Source organism: Dromiciops gliroides, chromosome 6, assembly GCF_019393635.1.
Source record: "Dromiciops gliroides isolate mDroGli1 chromosome 6, mDroGli1.pri, whole genome shotgun sequence".
Lineage (NCBI taxonomy): Eukaryota > Metazoa > Chordata > Mammalia > Microbiotheria > Microbiotheriidae > Dromiciops > Dromiciops gliroides.
In genome coordinates, this window is record NC_057866.1 from 105,114,269 (window position 1) to 105,135,964 (window position 21,696).

The window sequence follows — 21,696 nt, forward strand, 5'->3', positions numbered from 1 at the left end:
CCAAAGCGCCTGCGCACCCCTCTCCCAACGCACCACCCCTGGACCTCAGCCGTAGCGTTTTATTGGTCTACGAAGGGCTCGATCCCGCCCCTCCAGGCGGTCGCCAAAGGCCGAAAGTCACCTGACCCTCTTTTAACGTGTATCCGGTGCAGAGTGCGGAAGCTCTCCCGAGTGACGCACGAAACGGGGTGACGCAACCGAAATATTATAGGTTGCCCTGGAACGGGGGAGGGCAGAGTGCGAGCTGAGGGGGTCTTCCAAATTTGGAAGGCGCCGGAAGTAGACGTGGGGTGGAGGGCGCGGGTAGGGGAGCTCAGGGGGCAGCTGTAGCTGCCTGGGCGCCCGGCTGCGCCCGCGAGCCTCAGTGCTACCCTGGCCCGGCCCGTCCACAAGGCTTCACAACATGGACTTCCGGGACATCCTGATGGTAGCGTCGGAGCAGCAGGGACTCAACATCATCCCGGTAAGTGGAGCCCTCCGGGAGCGCGGGGAGAAGGGGATGGGGGTGGGGGGTGAAACTCCGCCGCCGGCTTGCTCGGGGACCGCCCTCTGCCGGAGTCCGTGGGCAGGTGGCCGACCGGCCGGGGCGGGGAGCGCCCGGGGATGAGGGGGACACGGCAGCTGTCGCGCGCCGGCCCCACTGCTAACGGCTGGGGATACAACTGGGGCCACTGGAGGGGGGTGGGGGGGGCAATGGGTGTCGGAGGGAAGGCGCCTACTAAGTGCTTATTGCCTTGAGTCAGTCTGGGGTCAGGTCCCCTTCCCCCGTCGGAACCTGTCTCCCGTATAAAACGAAGAGGACGTCATCTCCCAAGTTGCTTCCAACTAGAAACTCCGGGCTCGTCTCGAGTCGGGGGCTGTAAGCGAAGTTCTAAAGGTTTCCCTGAGGTAGAAAAGACAGACGGGAAGTTTGTTTTGTTCTTTCCGCTTATCCTCCGGTGTTCAGCACCGGCTGGCCCCTAAGAAGCGCGCAGTAAATGCTCGTCCATCCGTAGATGGGTGGCTTTGCTGTCCCCCTGGCTTGACACGCTTTTTTTGTCTCCATCTGGTCGCGTGATAACCGAGGCTTGCTGGTGGCAGTCGGGGATGGCTTGGGTCTCACTTTTTGTGTTCCCTCCCACTCTGCTGCAGCAGCCAATAAGATAATAATAATAAGCCAATAAGCAGTCTTCCCCCCACCCCCAACCTGGGGTTGTCACCTTTTCTGCTGAGCCTACAAAGGAAATATAAATAGTACATTTAATTGAGTTGAGAGTGGGAAACTTATTGGAATATTGAGCAGATTTTGGAGTCCACAAACATCTAAGTGCCTGCTGTGAGCAGACGACTGCAAAAAAATGGCAAAAAATGTAGGTGAAACGACATCCAACCACCCTCCCCTTCTTATCTTGCCCTGTGTTAGGATAGAATACACACACAATTAACCGTCATACAAAATAATAGGTTGGAGCATAAATAATTGCAAGAGAAAGTGCCATATGAGTTCCTTGGAGAGAAAAGTCATTACTTTATTTGTAACCATAGAATCTGGTAGGTTCAATTCATGTCACCCCTAAAGGGCTGTGGGAAATTGTCTTTCCCATGAGACTTTGCTGTCTCTATGTAGAACACCTGCTCAACTTGCTGTAACCATGTTACTTGTTCCCAGAGTGCTAATGGGACCTGGGTGACAATAGATAGAGCTCTGGACCTGGAATCAAGAAAGACCTGAGTTCAAATCCAGTTTCTGTGTGACAAGTCACTTAACCTCTCTTAACCTCAGTTTCCTGACCAGTAAAACGGGGGCACTGGCACCAGTCTCCTAGGGTTGTTGTAAGGACCAGATGAAGTGTTTTGTAAGGAGCCCACTGGCTTTTCCCTTGCAGATGTTAGAATAAAGGATACCTTGATGAAGAAACATTATTACTACTCTATTTTTGAGGAAGTAACATTTGGGTTCTGTGCTTTAAAGCACAGAGGGGAATCCAGTAGGCAGAAGGGTAGGTAGGATATTCTAGGCACAGAGTAACGTAAGCAAAAACACTTGAGGTGAGAAAATGTTGGGGGTGGGGGGTGTCATACAGTGAGGAGTCTGTTTCTGCTAGAGCATAGAAGTAGGTTTTGTGAAATTATGTAAGGTTAGAAATACTATCTACTACCTAAAGGGAGTAAGGAAGTTTAAACTTTGCTTGGTATGCACCCAAAAGCAGTAGTGATAAGGCCATGCCTATGCCCAAGCCCGAGTAAGAAAGTTGTTTGGCAATAATGTGAAGAATGGTTTGGGGGGGGGGGGGGTTGGAGCCAGAGACAATCCTTATAATTGTTAATTAAGGACCTGCAGCACTGTGAATAGACACAAGAGTGTTGGAGAGACCAGGGTAGAATATAAGTGAGAATGAGTGAATGGTGTTGCTACTGACAAAATGAAGTCAAAAGAACAGATTTGGGGGAAATAAAAGATGGGTCTGTGCTGAAAATAGCTAATATAATGATAGTGGCTAGGATTTATATAGCGCTTTAAGATTTACAAAGTGCTTTTTGCAAATAATGCTTCATTTTATCTTCACAACATCATTGGGAGCCAAGTGTTACTAACCCCACTTTACAGATAAGGAAACTGAGGCAGGGAGCAGTTAAGTGACTTAACCTGGGTCCTACAACAAACAAGAATCTGGGGCTGGATTTTCACTCAGGTCTTCTTGGCTCCAAGTCCTAGCACTCCATTCGCTGAAACCACTTAGCTGTCTAAATAATTTGTGTAGAGTTGATAGTCAAAACCATGGAAGTAAATGAGATTTCCAAAGGAAAGCATGTAAAGAAAGAAGATGGCTGAAGACAGAGCCTTGGATAAGGTACACATTTAAGGGGTTGGGGAGACAACGAGGAACCAGAGAAGGGAGAGAGCTAGGAGATCCAGCAGGGTTTGTGGCCTGTCTGAACCCAAAAGAGGAGAGAATTTCTGACAGAGTGTCAGATACTTCAGTGAGGTCACTGGAAAGAAAAAAAAAACACATCTATTGCAGTATTTGGGTGATTAGGACACATTTTAAGCCAGCAGTTTTAGTGTTCTTTTGGCAAGAAGCTTTGTAAATCTAGCCAGTGTTTGTCTTATTCCTTCAGGATTTACTGAATGCATACTGGGGGCAGAGGTCTAGATAGTCTTAAAGATCAGTCAGCGAAGAATAAAACATGGGGGCCAGCTATTACCTTTTCACATATAAATTGGCCATTTCTGTATCCTCTTGATAATGCTAGCAGTGCAGCTGCACAGTAGTAAAACTCACGATGGTGATACCTGTGGTTTGAGTAGTCAGAAATAGAAAGCAAACATCTGTGCTAATTCAAATTAGCCAATATTTATTAAGCACCCTATGTCTCTATCTGAAAAACTATTTGCAATTTGCAGTTTGTCTACATTAACTTTTTTTTACCTTTGACGTTCCCCATAATTTCTCTTGATAATTGTACAATGTCCAAATAATTTAAAATATATCTATATATACACACACACCCCCAAAAACTTTCCCTCTCAGTTTTTAAAACAAAAGTTATTTTTTGGTTTTGTTTTTTTCTAAAGTGCTATGACTAACCATTTTCCTAATCCATGAGTCATTAATTCTGCTGTTCAAAGCCGTACATCATAAACCTCTGAAATCTCGGGAAATAGGATTATTTTCAGGTTTATGTACTTCCTAGGTAGGGCAATATTGAGTTCAATAAACCTTAACTTCCTTTTTTTAGCTAATAGAAAGGTTCAAGGACTGGAGTTGTATGCATCTTGTGTGTAAATTGGCCCTATATTTCCACTAAAAACTGTTGACTTTAACAGTGGAGAGTCCATTGATCCAGTTTTCAAATTAAATGGAACAGGCTTGTTTTAATTAGTGACTAACTGGCAATAGTATGAGTAGAAAAAATCTTGGACTGAGAGACGACCTAACTTTGCTACTAACATACAGTGTGACATGGGCATCATTGAACTTCTCTGGGCCTTAGTCGCCTCATTTGTAAGATCAGGAAATTGAACTAGATGTGTTCTAAAGTGGTTTTCAGCTCCAGAATTCTGACTTTAATGAGAACAATAATATCCAACATTTATAGAGCCCTTACTGTGTGCCATGAACTGAGCTGAGAGGTTTATCTACAATTTTTCCTTTACGGCTGTTATTGTTTTTTTAGCTAAACTTCCCATATGCAGAGCCATAAAGTTTGGAGCCTATGAGTCCCAATTCCCAGGGTCTGCTCAGAGGTAGTGTCTAATTTCAGAGATAACTAGAAGGGACCGGTATAGTACATTCAAACCAAGAAATAATGATAGTTTCATTTAAGGGCCTGAGTTGCCCAGCTGCCTCAAACACCTGCATAGACTACTCAGATGTAACTTCTTTTTGGGGTTGACTATGAGGGGAGTGGTTCCTGTCATGGTTGGCTCAGAAACAAAACAAAGCTTTCCAAGAAGAAAGAGCTCTTTCCCCCCTCCTTTTTAAAGAGAGAGAAAACTCCTATCCTAGAATATTCTTAGTTAAAAACAAAGGCAAGGTTGCATCATACCTAAAAAAAAAAAATAGGCATCTTGAATTATCTCCCAATGGAAAATGAAGAAAATAACAATTGATTCTAAGATGATGTAACCAGTCAAACTTTATATTAAGGAAGAAACTTAAATCTGAGTAACCTTATGAAATTTCCTAATTCTGGTTTATGCTTTGTTGGTCTTCCCATCATCACCCCCTCCCCCACCAAAAGACCCTTAGTAATTATAAAGTGGTGGTTTAGATAAGGGCTTCTTTAACTTTTTCTACTCTTGACCCCTTTTGGCCAGAGAAATTTTTACATGGCCCTGGATATATAGATATATAAGTATACATAACCGTTTATTGTTGCCAGATTTTTTGCAGTCTCCTCCCCCTCCCCCACCCCCCCATTCAGTTACGCAACCCCATGTGGGGTCTGAACCCTCGGTTTAAGGAGCTTTGGTTTAGATCCTATGGAAAAACATCTAATTATATTTATTCTGGTCCCAGAGGTTAGAACTAGAAGCATTGTTGGGGTTGGGAGAGCCGTGAAAGCTTCAACTCAGTATAAGGAAAAATTTTATAGTAATTTGAGGAATGATCTGTGGAGGGATCCAGAGCCTACAAGCTGACTGGAGGTCCCACAGTTGATACCATTTCTTTTCTCTGCTTCTGACAGCTGTACTGCAGCCATTAGAATGTTTTAGAGTATTGCATTCTGGGTTTGGGGGGAATACTAGCCTTGTGCAAAGGCATGGAGGACAATGGAGATAGGTCTTTCTTGTGGAACATCAAAAATAAGCCAGTGTGGCTAAATCACCTAGTGCTGTAAGACTTGCAGAGGTATAAGAAAAAGCCAATCTGTTAAGAGATTTAAATTTCAAAGGGGAAAAAAAAGTTGGGAAGGAAGGGGTGGGTGTTAAGAGGAGGATAGTGTGAGGGAGGGTATAATCACAAAGTAAAAGAAACTTGCTGATCCTGAAGAGGGTATATTAAAGGGGGTGAAAAGGAACAGAACTACTATCAAAAGGGGATGACTTAGATCTCCTCTTAGTCAATTGGAGAATGGCCCAGCCATGGTGGTATATAATTATAAGGGAATATTATTGCACTGGAAGAAATGACAAAAGAGACTATTTCAGAGAATCCTGAATGGTGTGGCCTGACACAATGAAGTAAATGAACCAGGACAGAAATTTATAGAAAGATGGCAGTAATAAAGAAAAACAACTTTTAAAGGCTTAAGAATTCTGATCAAAACAGTGACCAACCATGTCTCTGGAAAACCTGTGATGAAGCGTGGTAACCACCCTCTAGATAGAAGGGTAATAAACAGACATACATTTTTGGATGTGGTTGCTTGGAATTCGTTTTGCTTGACTCTGCTCGTTTGTTACAAGGGTTTGTTTGGTTTTGTTTATTTTCTATTTTATTTTCAGTTCATTGGGGGTAAAGGACAGGGAAAAACAGATTAGCCATAAATGGTGCCTCCCTCCCCCCCAAAAAAACCCCAGCATTTTTTTTAAACTTATTTTATTTTATTTTTTGCAGGGGCAATGGGGGTTAAGTGACTTGCCCAGGGTCACACAGCTAGTAAGTGTCCAGTGTCTGAGGCCAGATTTGAACTCAGGTACTCCTGAATCCAGACCTGGTGCTTTATCCACTGCACCACCTAGCTGCCCCTAATAACTTTTTCAAGGAGTTTGGCTTTAAAAAAAAAAAAAGAGGAGACAAATAGGATAATAGTTAGTGGATATGGTAGGGTCTGATGAGGGTTTTGTTTTTTTAACCATTAGCAAATATTCAACTTTTCCATACTATTCTTGGAAGTCGTGTCAGTCTACTGTGGTCGCATTTACCATCCCTACAATTTTCAGTACCAAAGTGCCCCTTTCACTGCCCCTCCATTCTCTTTGTTTGCAGTTTGCCCCATAAGAATGAAAGCTTTTTGAGGGCTGTAACTGTCTTTACTTTTGTATCCCCAGAGCCTAGCTTAGTGCTTGGCCCATAACACTTGATAATTTTTTTCATTCATTTGGAGTACATTCTAACTATATAAGAGTTTTCGAAAAGTGAATAGGATTGAATGGATGAAGAAGCTTGATGAAAACTTAGAGGAAGTGACTGAAAAGTTACAATTTGTTATAAAGATCCAGGAGGAGAAGATTGTCAACAGTGACAGATGCTTCAGAGAGGTCATAAGAAGCCATCTGGCCTGGTAATAAGACATCTTTGTTAACTTTGAAGATGTCATTTTCAGTTGAGGGAGGAGCCTAGGAGGGCTGAGAACCTGTGAGACTTGGAGGAAAGGTAATGAGTTTGTAATACAGATTGTATAATCATAGCCTGAGCTCTTTCTCACCAAAAAAATAAAAGTGTCTCTTTTTGGGGGGACAGCCTCATCATTCTGCTAGACTGAGCCACCTCCATGGTGAGGTATAGGGGGAAGAGAGAACAGGAGCAAAAACAGGGAAGTTTGCCATTTTGTCTGTCTGGGTCAGGTTAGGTTCTGACTTCTTGAGGGCCCTGCTTCTGGGCCAGGAGTGGAAGGGTTAGAATTAGGGGATATTGAAGAGTGGTCTTGGTATAATAAACCCATTCATGTTGGTTAAGGAAGGATTCTCCCAGCCTCCCACCTTCTGATTCTTTAATCAGTTCAGGTCAAGCCTCAGTCCCCTCTTTGGAGACAACCACTCTAATGGCTCCTCTGTTTTAGGGATGGTAATCTACCTGTTTCACCTTCTCCAGCTTTTTAAGTTCTGGGACTGTGTTTTATACTTTTTACATTTCACATTAACTAGTACAGGACTGTTCTGGACCTCTGTTTAGGGCTGTGACCCCATTTGGGGTTTTCTTGGCAAAGCTACTGTGAGTGGTTTACCATTTTCGTCTCTGGCTCATTTTACAGAGGAAACTGAGGCAAACACTGACTTGCCCAGGATCATACAACTAGTAAGTGTCTGAGGCCACATTTGAACTCAGGTCCTCCTGGTTCCAAACCCTTCAAGGGATACTTAGCTGCCCTAGTAAAGGTTTAGGCCAAATCAACACAGATTAGTTGATTAGTGCTTTACTACCACAACCACCACAACATTTTGTTGTGAATTCAGGAAGTCTGAAGTACAAGATGAGTAAGGATAAACATTTGGATACTTTACTGAGGAATTCTATTGGTAGATTTGTCTGATGCTGGTAGCATTGTTGTTATACAGGATATACTGGTTAGATTAGATCTGGCTTCATGAATAAACTCACTTACCAGGCACTTTTAAGCTGTTTGAAAAAATGTTCTCTGCCCAATGTACCACGTGCATGTATAGGGATTCTTAAATTTTCCTTTCGAGGCATTCTGAGCACTTCTAACTTGAGAATGTTCTTGTTCATTTAACTTGCTATCTTATTAATTTTTTTTTTTCATTTCACCAAAATCACTGGACTTGTAATAGACCTCTTTCTCTCATCTGACACGGTTTCATGAATGAAATGAAAGATAATTCTGGAACTAATTCAAACCCAGACCTATGGTGATTAGTTTTTTTATATTTAACATAGGTCTGCAACGAGAGTACCACATTTTGTTTTCATTTTAGTAATTCAAATAAACATCTTAGTTTTAGTCATTTTGTGATTATATTGCATAAGATTCAAAACCCAAAGAAATGCCATCTGTGCTAAGCGAGTGAGGCATTCAGCAGGAAAAATAGCCATTTGGAAGTAAAATATAAACCCAACTAAGAGTCAGGCAGTTGACTTTGCAAATTAATATTTAACTCCAGCACAAACCCTGCACATAAATGCTCTAGGAATATTTTTTAATTGAAATAGTTTTTATCAGAACTCTAGTGAACTCTGTTTACACAGAAGATGCACTCATCCTAAAAGCCTATAGAAGGATGATTGTTATGCAGTTAGAAATGTTCATCTGCTCCAGTTTTTTCCTAAGTATTCTTTCTTATCTTAAACCAAGGACAGATTTGAATGTCTCTATTCAACTCAGACTGGCCATTAGTTTTCAGTCAGACTGTATGTACGTTTATCCGGGATTGGAGTGGGGTAATAGGGAAATACTTATTTTGCAGCTTAATCATTTTTGTAAGGTGGAATCTTAATTATTGAGAACTCTGCAGGCTGAGAACAATTCTGTAGTACCTGTTAGAAACTTCCCTACACGGGTCTAGTGTAGAGGGTTCCTTCCCAAGCTCTTTTCAGTACCCATACCGCTTTGCCTTACAATAAATTGTACCATAACACCCTCCTCTCTTTTCAGTATGAAAGCAAATTCAAGAGTTTACCATGCATGTATACATAAAAAGAGATTAATTCAGCTTGGGAGGATGATATAGTTGTTTTCCAAATATTCACAGTATCCTCCATTGATAAGTTTCTCATACCCCCCGTATGCATATCTGAGGTTCTGAACCCCTAGTCTGGTGAATTGTTTGCTTTCTCCTATTGCTACCTAAGACCCTCAAGTATCTAAAGATGAGTCCTTTATCCAGAGTAGGGAGAAATTTTTAAATTTGTGTTTTTAAAAAATAAGATTTTAGGATCTTAAATACAACAAAGCATGCTTTTTAAGATAGTTCAGTAAGTATACAGCAGAATTTCACATATCCTGCCCTTTGCCCATCCCTATATTCAATATACTTGGAAGTGGAATTGGAGTGAATCTTTCAAGGAAGCCATGGACGCTTAGAAAAGGGTGTACAAGAGAGTGAGTGAATGTGATTGAATAGGAGGGAGGCAGGCAGAGGGGCGTTGAGAGTCACTGGGTAGTCATATAGCATCATCGAGGGAAATGTCAGAAAATAGAGATGAGTTAAATAAAGGTCAAAGTGAACACTACATTGTCCAGATTTCCCTACTTTGAACCACTGCTGGTCCTGAATGATCCAAATATGAAGTTCTCCCATTTTTCATCTTTTTTTTGTCTTAAGAAGTGTGGGACTGAATCTGCTCATTTTAGCCACAGATGCTCATCCAGCTCAAGCATGGAATACCTTCTATTATGTAAAAAATCAGATTTGTTAGGAAATAAATGGGCCAAGGGATGGTTCAGCGGTAGCATACTTATTATAAACTTCTCTTTTTTTCCTTTCAGAAAAGATACAGTTTGGCAGTCGGTCCTCCTAAAAGAGATCCCAAAGTCAAGGGCGTCCAGTCAGCAGCAGTGCAAGCTTTTCTGAAGAGGAAGGAAGCAGAACTAAGGCAAAAAGGTCTCTATTCACATTTTGCCCTCAGCTCTCCCACTGTCACAGTTTCTTTGTACTTAGATACAGTTTGTTAATGTACTTGTTAGTTCTTGTCCTTCTTGTTCATAATGTGGAGGATTTGAGTGCTTGTCCTATGATCCTTTATTAGATTATAAATTCCTTGAAGCCAGAGACTGTGCCCAGTTGACCGTGCCTTTCACTGTCTTTTTTTTTTTTTTTTAAGTGAGGCAGTGGGGGTTAAGTGACTTGCCCAGGGTCACACGGCTAGTAAGTATTATGTGTCTGGGGTCGGATTTGAACTCAGGTCCTCGTGATTCCAGGGCCGGTGCATTACCTAGCTGCACTCCTCCCCCCCCCCCCCCCCCCCTTTTTTTTTTTTGCCGAGAACAGCCTTCTATTGAGACTAACCATGGGCATGATATACTTTGTGTTCTTAAAATATACAACTCAATGAGAAAATCAGATTAGCTCTGCATCATTTTTATAGTTGATCCTATTTTGTAACTGATTCCATTCTATAACTCTGTTCAGTATTTTGTATATCCATCTAAGCCCTTTTCCCTGTCTCTAAGTAAAGAGACTTGAGAGTTCAAAAGTTTAGTTCAGTTAAATGCAAAAGTTCTGTTTTCCTATCATTCACCTTTTTTTTTTTTTTGCGGGGCAATGGGGGTTAAGTGACTTGCCCAAGGTCACACAGCTAGATTTGAACTCAGGAACTCCTGAATCCAGGGCTGGTGCTTTATCCACTGTGCCACCTAGCTGCGCCCCCCGCCCCCCCCCTTCACTTTTCTTTCTTTTTCTTTTTCTTTTTCCTTTTTTTTTTTGGTGAGGCAGTTGGGGTTAAGTGACTTGCCCAGGGTCACACAGCTAGTAAGTGTTAAGTGTCTGAGGACCAATTTGAACTCAGGTACTCCTGACTCCAGGGCCAGTGCTCTATCCACTGCGCCATCTAGCTGCCCCATTCACTTTTTTTTTTTAACATATAAGGTATTTTATTTTTTCCATTACATGTAAAGATAGTTCTCAACTTTTGTTTATACAAGCTTTACAATTTCAGATTTTTCTCCCTCCCTCCCCTCCCCTAGACAGCAGGTAATCTGATATAGGTTATATCTATATATCTATATACATATACATATATCTATACACACACATATATATACACATAATAACATTAATCCTATTTCTGTATTAGTCCTGTTACAAGAGAAAAAATCAGAGCAATGATGAGAAACCTCAAAATAGAAAAAAAAAAAAACCAACAGCACCAAAAACAAAAGAAATAGTATGGTTCATTCAGCATCTATATTCCACAGTTCTTTTTTTTTTTTCTTGGATTTTGAGATCCTCTTTTATCATGAGTTCCCTGGAACTCTTCTGTATCATTGCATTGGTGAGAAGAATATAGTCCGTCACAGTAGATCAACACTCAATGTTGATGATACTGTGTACAATGTTCTTCTGGTTCTGCTCATCTCACTCATCATCAGCTCACGTAAGACCCTCCAGGTTTCTCTGAACAACTCCTGCTCATCATTTCTTACAGCACAATAGTATTCCATTGTATTCATATACCACAACTTGTCCAGCCATTCCCCAATTGATGGGCACCCCCTCAACTTCCAATTCCTTGCTACCACGTAAAGAGCAGCTATAAATATTTTTGTACATGTGGGTCCCTTTCCCCTTTCCATGATTTCTTTGGGAAAAAGACCTAAAAGTGGTATTGCTGGGTCAAAGGGTATGCACAGCTTTATTGCCCTTTGGGCATAATTCCAAATTGCTCTCCAGAATGGTTGGATCAGTTCACAGCTCCACCAACAATGAATTAGTTTTCCAATTTTCCCACAGCTTCTCTAACGTTTATTATTTTCCTTTTTTGTCATTTTAGCCAATCTGATAGGTGTCAGGTGGTACCTCAGAGTTGTTTTACCCATTCACTTTTTTTTTTTTTTTTTTTTTTGGTGAGGCAATCGGGGTTAAGTGACTTGCCCAGGGTCACTCAGCTAGTAAGTGTTAAGTGACTGAGGCTGGATTTGAACTCAGGTACTCCTGACTCCAGGGCCGGTGCTCTATCCACTGCGCCACCTAGCTGCCCCTACCCATTCACTTTTTTTTTTTTTTTTTTTTTTAGTGAGGCAATTGGGGTCAAGTGACTTGCCCAGGGTCACACAGCTAGTAAGTGTTAAGTGTCTGAGGCCGGATTTGAACTCAGGTACTCCTGACTCCAGGGCCGGTGCTTTATCCACTGCGCCACCTAGCTGCCCCCCCATTCACTTTTAATTAAAGGAAAACTGTACATACAAAAAGTCACTTTTAATTGAAGAAAAACTCTTAAGTTTAAAAGTTCAGTGCTCTCATAAAACACTTTAATTCAAAGGGAATTGTTATCCCAACACTACCTGCAAATCACTTCATATCAAGGAAACTTGTTATCTTCTATACCATTAACTATACTGGTTCAGTTCCAGGACATCTGTTGTTATCTCTGTCAGCCAGCATGGTGCTATTCCAGGAAGTATATTGTCTCTAGCTGGTTTTGTACAAGTAAAGGAAATTAGTTATCTACCATTGGTCATTCCTTCAAAGATCCAGGTTGACAATATCATTCAAAATGTCTAGATGACAGGAGGGTTACTTGACCACATTCCAGGCTTTTAAACAATCATATTATTCCTACCCATGACCCTGCCAGTTCTTTAACCAGTCATATTGTTTTTCCCACCTACCAACTTCTGTCCTTCTATGCTTATAAAAGGGGCTGCCTCTCCTCAAGGTCTTTGGGCTTGCTGAGCCTCTTTATTACCCAGTTGGCCTCTTTATTAGTAAATTCATGCTTTAATAATAAACTGATAGTGCCCAGAGCTTTGTAACTCAATCTCCTTGATTTTACTGGCACCATAAAGTATATAGTAATATAAGGGCAATGATGCAAGTAATAAAAAAACCCTAAATCTTAGTAAACTGAAATCAAAGATATAGTCATGGTTCCTTCAGAAGGCAAATGATTAACTTGCAGGTTCTTGGAGACTGAGCTAATTTCTGAAATCAACTTGCTAAGCCATTTTGTTTTGATGGAGTGAGTCTTTCATATGCTTAGTCATATAGAAAACTTTGTGTAACCTATTCATTATGTGAATGAATGACATCATGTGATAGTTCTTAGAATAATTTCTTTATTCAATTCCTAGATGTCTGCAAAGTTATAGTTTGACTCTTGTTTCTCTCCAGTTTCAGAATGGCAAATTGTTACCTTATTGTCATGTCATTTTCAGCTTTAGAGGAAAAGAGGAAAAAGGAGGAACTGGTGAAAAAACGCATTGAACTAAAACATGACAAAAAAGCAAGAGCCATGGCAAAGCGGACAAAGGACAACTTCTATGGCTATGATGGGATTCCCCTTGAAGAGAAGTCAAAGAGGAAGCAGGTCATCGAGGGAGCCACGGGCCACAGAGCAGACCAAGAACGCTTGGATGAGGAAGAAGCCGAACCTTCGGAATATTGTCAGACAGAGTCAGAGCATGATGAATCAGAGGAGTACGAGGAGCAGGAACCCCCACTGAAGGCTGTAACCAAACCAAAGGCCCCCCTCAAAAGTGCTCCTCCCCCTATGAACTTCACAGACTTACTCAGGCTGGCTGAGAAAAAGCAGTATGAACCCGTGGAGATCAAGGTAGTAAAGAAAGTAGAGGAGCGGCCAAGAACTGCAGAAGAACTGAGGGAAAGAGAATTCTTAGAACGAAAACACAAAAACATAGATCGAGGAAAAGAGAAAAAGATGCTTGAAAGAGAAAAAAGGCTAGCTCCTCCAACTGTGTCTAAAAAGATTTCTTCCCCAAAAGAGAGTGTTAGCGCAAGACACAAAGGTCCCGGGGACAAACATTCCTCTTCCAGGGGGAACCACCTTCCCCAAATTGGTGCTGAGAAAAAATCTAGACCTCTTGCAACCAGTGAGAAACCTATGAGACTGCCATCCACTAAGTCCCAGCCAGGGGAAAGGACCAAAGCAGAGTCTGGAGACGGCTTCCAGCACTCCCCAAGTGAAAGCCACCACCTCTTGCTTAATGGGGCAGGGAAGTCCCGCTCTAGCTCTCATTCTATGGGCACAGGGATCTCAAAGACTGTAGTTCGTGTTACTCAAAATTCCAATGAGCACAGGCCCCCCAAGTCCCCTTCTACCCATCCTAGCCATTCCAAGTCTGGGGCTACGTCTACTCCACATGACAAGACAAGAAATTCAGGTGCCAAGCAACCAGGGAACAACAGTTCTAGCTCCACTTCAGCACGGCCAGGCATAGGGACATCTCGACCGACCCTGAGCCCAAGCCCTAGGAGACATGGTGGCAGTTCCAGCTCAGGATCTGAACAGCAAACTAATGGATCCAAACGTTTGATCAGTGCTTCAGGCCTCCCTGACCGACCTGTGAGTGGCTCAAGTGGCCGTGGGCATCCTACAAGCAATTTAGGAAGCTCTGGCCGGCAAGTCAGTAGTACAAGCTCTACTGGGCGGACTGTGACCCAACTTGGGCGACCTGTCAGTGGTTCAAGTGGCCCTGGACGACCCAGCTCAGGTGGCCCCGGGCGACCCGCCAGTGGCTCAGCTGGCCCCGGGAGACCCGTCAGTGGCCCCGGGCAACCCACCAGCAGCTCGGCTGGCCCTGAGAGACCCGTCAGTGGCCCTGGGAGACCCGTCAGCGGCCCTGGGAGACCCGTCAGCGGCCCTGGGAGACCCGTCAGCGGCCCTGGGAGACCCGTCAGCGGCCCTGGGAGACCCGTCAGCGGCCCTGGGCGACCCGTCAGCGGCCCTGGGCGACCCGTCAGCGGCCCTGGGCGACCCGTCAGCGGCCCTGGGCGACCCGTCAGCGGCCCTGGGCGACCCGTCAGTGGCCCTGGGCGACCTGCCAGCGGCCCTGGGCGACCTGCCAGCGGCCCTGGGCGACCTGCCAGCGGCTCAGCTGGCCCCGGGAGACCTGTCAGTGGCCCTGGGAGACCCATCAGCAGCTCAGGTGGCACCGGGAGACCCATCAGCAGCTCAGGTGGCACCGGGAGACCCGTCAGTGTCTCAGCTGGCCCTGGGCGGACAGTAAGTGGTTCAGGCCCCCCTGTGAAGCCCAGGTGTACAGTTGTTTCAGAAACTATCTCTTCCAAGAATATCATTAGCCGACCCAGCAATGGGATGATGAATGGGATGAGGTCCCCTCCACCTGGCTACAGACCTGCAGTATACACACAAGGTAAGACATGAGCCCCTAAGGGAGTGTTGCCCACCATGGGTTGGGGGGGTACATCTGCATCTACATTGATATTTACAGCTAGGAATCTGTTGTATGTCTTTCAGTGAGTTTTTTGCTGGTGAAGGACAGAGGTATCACCTTGCTTATTCATCAGAGCTGCTTCAGACTTTACAGATTACAATAGGAGATTTCCATGCTTGCCTCCAAAGGTGGTTTGAGAACCCAGCCCTCTGGGAAAAGCTTTTGTTGCTGCACTTTCAGCTTTGTAGCCCCCGAGAGACCTCTCTTGGGCTCTTCCCACAGAGCCCACCAGGGCCCTGTGATTCTAGGGGTAAAGTTTCTGGAGTGCCAGCTTTAAGCACTTGGCTGTGTACTGGAGAGATAAAGGTGCAAAAGACAATTCTTGCCTTGGAGGGGAAAAGAAATATATACATCTTAAAAACAGCTGGAGAACAATGTCATTGAATCCAGGATGAAGTGATAACATGTGGTACAGCTGAGTTGTAGAAGAAAGGAAATTGTAAGCTGGGATAGGCAGCTTCATTGTATCCCTGCTGACTTGCTTACATCCCAATACATAATTTGATCAATGAATAATAGTTATTTTACATTGAGGCTGTCTTGGTAGAGTTCATCTCTCAAGGAAACCTTTCATCCTACTGAACAGTCAAGAATGATATCTTTTTTTTTTAAAGAAGACTTATTGGCACATTATTAAACAAATATGGGAAATAACTGTCTTTGTGTTTTATTATAAAACAGTTGCCATCCCCTTAGAAGTATAATGATTTTTCTTTGCCTAGGTACTCAGAGGTCTCCATTTCCCCCTATGGCCCGGAAACGGTATCTTGAGGAAGATGAAGATGAGGAGTATGACTCAGAAATGGAAGACTTCATTGATGATGAAGGAGAGCCTCAAGAAGAAATATCAAAACATATTCGAGAAATCTTTGGCTATGACCGTAATAAGTAAGTTTAGTGAAGACCCAGCTGTCATACTTGTAGATTGTGAATAATTAGAATCATAGAAAAATGAAATTTAATACTACAGGTATTGAACAACCTAAATGTCTTAACATTAGGGGAATGGATGAACAAATTTTGGTATATCAGTATGTTGGAGTTCTTGAGTATCATTGATTTTTTTTCTTATTCATCTGAGAGAAACCAATGGTACCTGAGTACCAAATTAAATGTTTACCTAGTCAACTAATAGAAACAATTTACTTTTTAAAATGAGATTGGGAAATCTTGTCAAATAGTTGATCTTTGGTTACTTTTATGACATAATTACTTTCTGATTTTCAGATACAAAGATGAGAGTGATTATGCCTTACGTTACATGGAAAGCAGTTGGAGAGAGCAACAGAAAGAGGAAGCCAAAAGGTACATATCAGACAACACAGTTGTGCCAATATTTTGTGAAAGTCCTTTCTGCTTGTTGCGGTATGTTCATACTTGGTCAGAGCAGGGACTTTATATTTCAAGAGATCACTGCTGATAATCAGCAAATGGTTAGACTGCTAGTTGTCATTCATTCTTTTTTTTTTTTCTTGGTTTTTTTTTTTTTTTTTTTAGTGAGGCAATTGGGGTTAAGTGACTTGCCCAGGGTCACACAGCTAGTGAACTCAGGTACTACTGACTCCAGGGCTAGTGCTCTATCCACTGTGCCATCTAGCTGCCCCGTCATTCATTCTCAAAGAGGATCATGACATTGGGGTGATGTCATGATTTGCAGTAAATTGGATGTGAGGGAAGGCTGTGCAAGGTCACCCACCTCTCTCTCTCCCCCAGAACCATCTGGGTCCCATGGCAAGATATATATCAGGACTGGAGATGGTCCCAGATGTTTAAGGCACTTGGGGTTAAGTGACTTGTCCAGGGTCTCACAGATAATAAGTGTCTGAGGTGAGATTTGAACCCAGGTCCTCCTGACTTCAGGGCCAGTGCTCTATCCACTGTGCCATCTAGCTGCCTTTATATACCAGGCTATGAGGACATAGATGGAAAAGAAGTATAAATAGGGTTCTTGCCCTTAAGGAGCTTACAATCCAGTCAGAAACAAGCTTTTATTCATAAAATAATAAAAATACAAGGCAGTATGTGGCGAAGAGCCCCAGTAATAAGGCCTTAGAATTTTCAGGAGAAACATAGAATAATTGTGGTGGGCAATATGTCCAAAACAGAATTTAACATTTTCTTCCCCAAACCCCTTCTTCCAAACTTCCCCATTTATGTCAAGGCCATCACCAGTTTTCTTTTCAATATATTTCTCACTATATTCTTCCTACTACCCTCCTAGAGAGCCATCCTTTATAATGAAATCTAAAGAAAAAAGAAAAAAAAGTTCTGCAAAACCAAATTATCATATCAAAGTTTGACTTTATATGCATTATCCCAAATTTGGGCATACCTTCTCAGCATTGTTTTGATTTTCTGGTGGTTATTTTTAACATTTTGAGAAAATCAAATTATTTTGATTCCATTTTGTAATTGATTCTATTCTGTATCATCACTGACATTTTGTATAACTACCTAAAATCATGTTTCTTCATCTCTGAACAGTGACTGATAGTTAATGAAAATTTCTAGGGGCATCAAAATAAACAAAATGGAGAATTTAAGGAAGCATCTTTATTTAATAAAGATTTATGACTCTGGGCAAGTCGCCTAACCCTCATTGTCCCGCGCACCACCACCACCCCCCCCAAAAAAAGTAATAAGTTCTTTTTACTTATACATTTTCTTCAGTTATGCTTACTTCACCCATCTTGTGGCCCTTGACAACAAAATGGTTCTCTACCGGTTCTTAAGTGGTTTGATGTGTTTGAGCTCCTCTACTGCCCAGTTGAACTTCCATTTAACATTCTTAGTGTGGTTTGTTACTTTTATTTTATCCTGCCTTTTGAAGAGAGCATTTGTTATATGGCATAATAAAAAAAGAGTGTCATTTCTATTCTTTTACAGCTTGAGACTAGGTATGCAAGAAGACCTTGAAGAAATGAGACGTGAAGAAGAGGAACTCAAGCGCCGGAAAGCCAAGAAAATGAAACTGCGTTAGCTGCAGGTTTTTACCATTGGGAGAAAACACTGAGAACTCTCTACAGACTGGGAAAAAAAAACCTTTCTCCCTTTGGTTTTTATTTGGGGACTAGTTAAGGAGATATGTAAAGGAAGCACTGGAAATTAAGGCTGTGGTGTGAACAGAAAGTATTTATTTTTAATACTTGCCAGGGTTAAATCTGTATTGCAGATGAGATGTAATATTCATTTGAATGTTTATATGAAATTAGCTGTTCAAAGATGCCAGCAATGATATTGATGAGCTATGCACACTGATGTGGGGGGGGGGTCCACTCACCAGTTGTTAGCTAGTCACCTGTTATTTATTTGACACTTCAAAATCAAGTGAGGATTATTGTTCTGTTTCCATATTTGCTGCCCAGATATATGGGTAGGACATCCCTAAACCAATAAGATCATGTCATAGGCTTCTCTTAATAGTAACCTGTAATGTCAGTCTTTTCCACGAATGTTGCCAGCAATAAAGGAATCCGCCCTGGCTTATGTATTTGAGAATCCTGGGGTCTTAAAATAATAATTCAACAGTGCAGAATAGGTTCGTGATTTCAGAATGGCTGCTATTCCTGTGAATTTGAAATAAAAATGTTATAAATTAGCTTGGACTCCACGTTGTCCAAGGATTGGGATGCTGAGCATTTTCAATCACAAAATCGTATGTAGTATGAGTTATGCCTCTTTACCCAGTTTTCTTTACAGTTTTCTTATGATTACCCTGGTTCTAAGCCAAGATAAAGTAGAAAAGGTCACTGTGTAGACTGATTTTATTTTTGAAAATCCACTTTTATATTGAAGAAAGAGTATTCCTAAATAAAGGAGTTCCTTTATTCCAACGTTAGATTTGGGAGCATTATATCTAAAATAGAAGCTAAATATGGCTTGGTTTTCCCTTCCAAGGTGCACTTTTAGTGCCTCTCAGTATTAAAAATTTGCATTAAATAACTTAGTACTAAAATGTAAGTTTTATATTGAAAACATCACTTCTTTTGCCAGCATTGCACCTTTATTTCAAGCTATGCACTGTGAAGAAAGCCCACAAAATCTTTCTCCTGGCATTGCTTTCTTACTAAGCTGATGGATAATTTCACTCATTTTTGTCTATCTCACCCTCCATCCCTCAAGTCCATATGTTGTATGTTTCGAGCCACCTTTTCACATATTTCTAGCAAGAAGACTTAGCTTCCAACGATTCACTTGAAAGTATCAAGAAGTCAGCAAGAGAGTTGAAACATCAAATAATGTTCTAGAGGAAAAAAGCCAGGACTTTAACCTGTTAACTGAAAGTGGTGGAACATTGGCAGCACATCTGCTTGTAGAACTCATTCTCCATTAACCTGTATTGCCACTAAGGGACAGGGCGGGGGTTGAGGTGGGAGTCCTGTGAGGGTTCTTGGTCATCATTACATTCATTTCTGTGAACAGAACTTTCTGTGTATATCCTTTGATTCCCCACACCTTCCTTTTAGTCTTCCTCCTAAGCAAAGAGCATAAAGGACCTGTGTTTCTCTCCTAGCCAATAAATAGATTGTAGCCATATATTAGCATCACTTAATGGGGCCAGATGATTCTGTTTACAGATTAGTTTGCTCAAGGTGAGTTCCTTCTGAACTATGAGTACACTGATGTTAATTTTGCTGTGGTTGTTATAAAGTTAGGCAGACCAGTGCCTGAGCTGCATAATTAAAAGTAAATCTTTAAGGGCAGCTAGGTGGTGCAGTGGATAGAGCACCGGCCCTGGATTCAGGAGGACCTGAGTTCAAATCCAGCCTCAGACACTTAACACTTACTAGCTGTGTGACCCTGGGCAAGTCACTTAACCCCCATTGCCTCACCAAAAAAAAAAAAAAAGGTAAATCTTTGAAAGATGTTTCATTTGGACCTGGTAAAAACTATGCATTTTCTTTGTTATTAGAAAAACATCCATTCATCTTTTCATTTAGAACATTTATGAAACGCTGATGGCATAAAATCCTGGTGGCTCCTTTTTACTCTCCTCCATGCAAAAGCCACAAAGACGACCAGTGCAGCTGGTTCAAAAGACATCTGAGGTTGTTCCTGTTACACTGAGATTATTGAGATGTTGTTTACCTTACCATCACTTCTGTGTTCACGGTGCATGTTTCATACTTTTTTTTTTCCTCTCATTGTTTGTTTTCCACATAGACTTGTAAAGTATTGAGACTCTGGAACAGTATACTACAATACTGACAAATTGTTAGTGGCTTTTCATTTTAGATTATGAACTTTTACTTAGTGTTTTTGTGCAGTTATTACATACAGTAGAAAGAAGCCCATCATGTAGGCTCTTGGATTTGGTTCAATTGCAACAAGTTACTACTCTTCCTTGTATATGGGAATGTACATAGCTCTCTTTGTAACATGGTCAGCTTGTGAGGCAGATTTCAGTCTTGCCCCTCTCAACACCAGCATTACAATAGGGTGCTTCAGCTACCAACTAATGTAGTTCCAAGAAGGCCTTGGGGTTTGTATTCATCTTGACTGTTTCTAAGTCTTGTCTGCTACTCACCAGAAAATTAATTTTAAGTCAGCCTGGCAAACTGCGAAAAGCTTATGTACCTTGAGAAGCTAAGAAACCAGAATAGGCTGTTATTCGTAAAGGGTCATGCATCAAGTGTTTGATTTTAATGTATGTTCTACTTTTTTTGATTTGGGTATTTTTATTCAATATTTGAAGATGTGCCTTTTTATTAGGTAAAGTTAATTTGTGAATGTAGTAAGTACTAAAACCATAATGGGTGCAGCATTTCTGAAATTAATAATGTGAAAGTAGTTTTCATAAAACCCCAGTGTGGCTTTGATTGCACAATTACTGTCTATGCTGTTGCTAAGTCAAAGTAAGGGCACTTTCTATTCAAAGCTACTTCCAGAATTTGTCTTTGTCTTTGTATACTGTAAATGTAATGTAATGTCCACTTGGAGGCCAGGGTACTGCACATCACAGGCAGCCTTAGATAATGAAGACTGTATGCTGTGAAGGAGTGGGAGTTGGAGGAGTATATCAGATTACCTGTCTATGAGAAGCTGTTAATTTTTTATGTAAATCTGAAGATTTTCTCCGAGAAAGAATTATTTTTATTCTGTTTTGCATTTTGTAATTTAAAAGTGGCTGCAGAACATTTCTGAAGTTATAGTAGGAGACCAAAACACACTTGGAAAGAGAATAAATATATGAAGAGAGACTGGTTGTTTTATTTTCAATGTTTGAATGTATCAGATTAACCATTTGGTGAGTGGACATGATGCAATATGTTTGTATAATTGAGGGTAGCCCTAGATTTTCTTTGAGGTTATTGTTCAAAAATCATTGTGTCTTTAACACAATGTGACAAATCAGGTAAAAAAACAAAAACCCTTTTACATAGCTGTCTTTTTTGGTGCCGTTGAAGTGCGAGAATACTTTGCACATGCAGAGAATATAGGTGAAAGTTTTTTCAATTGATGTATAAAAGAAATTATAGGTATTAAAATTTTTATTTATACTTTTTCTGGTTTGCTTTTATTTATCTAAAAACTTGGGGTTTTCCATAGGCTACCTCTTAATTCCTGACATTTTTGCCAGGTAGAAGCCCCAAAGATGCTGAGGTCTGATGTATTCTGGGTGTGAAATCAGAAGTGTAACTTGTTTTCTGCCCTCACATTTCTTCCCTCTTTAAT

The 21,696-nt window shown here is 41.5% G+C and overlaps 1 protein-coding gene across 2 annotated transcripts; it reads left to right on the plus strand.

The window, feature by feature from the left end:
* The first annotated feature begins 256 nt into the window (after positions 1-256).
* Positions 257-21,521, plus strand: SPTY2D1 (SPT2 chromatin protein domain containing 1). 2 transcript variants are annotated; one of them, XM_043971721.1, is made up of 6 exons: positions 257-463; positions 9,595-9,709; positions 12,982-14,940; positions 15,744-15,909; positions 16,249-16,326; positions 17,908-21,521. In XM_043971721.1, exons 1-6 carry the CDS (start codon positions 404-406, stop codon positions 17,999-18,001), a joined length of 2,472 nt encoding a protein of 823 aa, XP_043827656.1. In that variant the 5' UTR covers positions 257-403; the 3' UTR covers positions 18,002-21,521. The 2 variants fall into 2 exon arrangements, with proteins under 2 accessions (XP_043827656.1, XP_043827658.1); XM_043971723.1 differs by lacking the exon at positions 257-463 and having other exon boundaries at positions 12,938-14,940.
* Positions 21,522-21,696: the final 175 nt, after the last annotated feature.

What these genes read in the sequence shown, in the direction of transcription:
- SPTY2D1 (XM_043971721.1), top strand. Translation starts at nt 404, where the DNA reads ATGGACTTCCGGGACATCCTGATGGTAGCGTCGGAGCAGCAGGGACTC. An exon ending in AGGGACTCAACATCATCCCG is followed by an intron (nt 464 to 9,594) that starts GTAAGTGGAGCC and finishes TTTTCCTTTCAG; the next exon opens with AAAAGATACAGTTTGGCAGT. An exon ending in ACCTGCAGTATACACACAAG is followed by an intron (nt 14,941 to 15,743) that starts GTAAGACATGAG and finishes TTCTTTGCCTAG; the next exon opens with GTACTCAGAGGTCTCCATTT.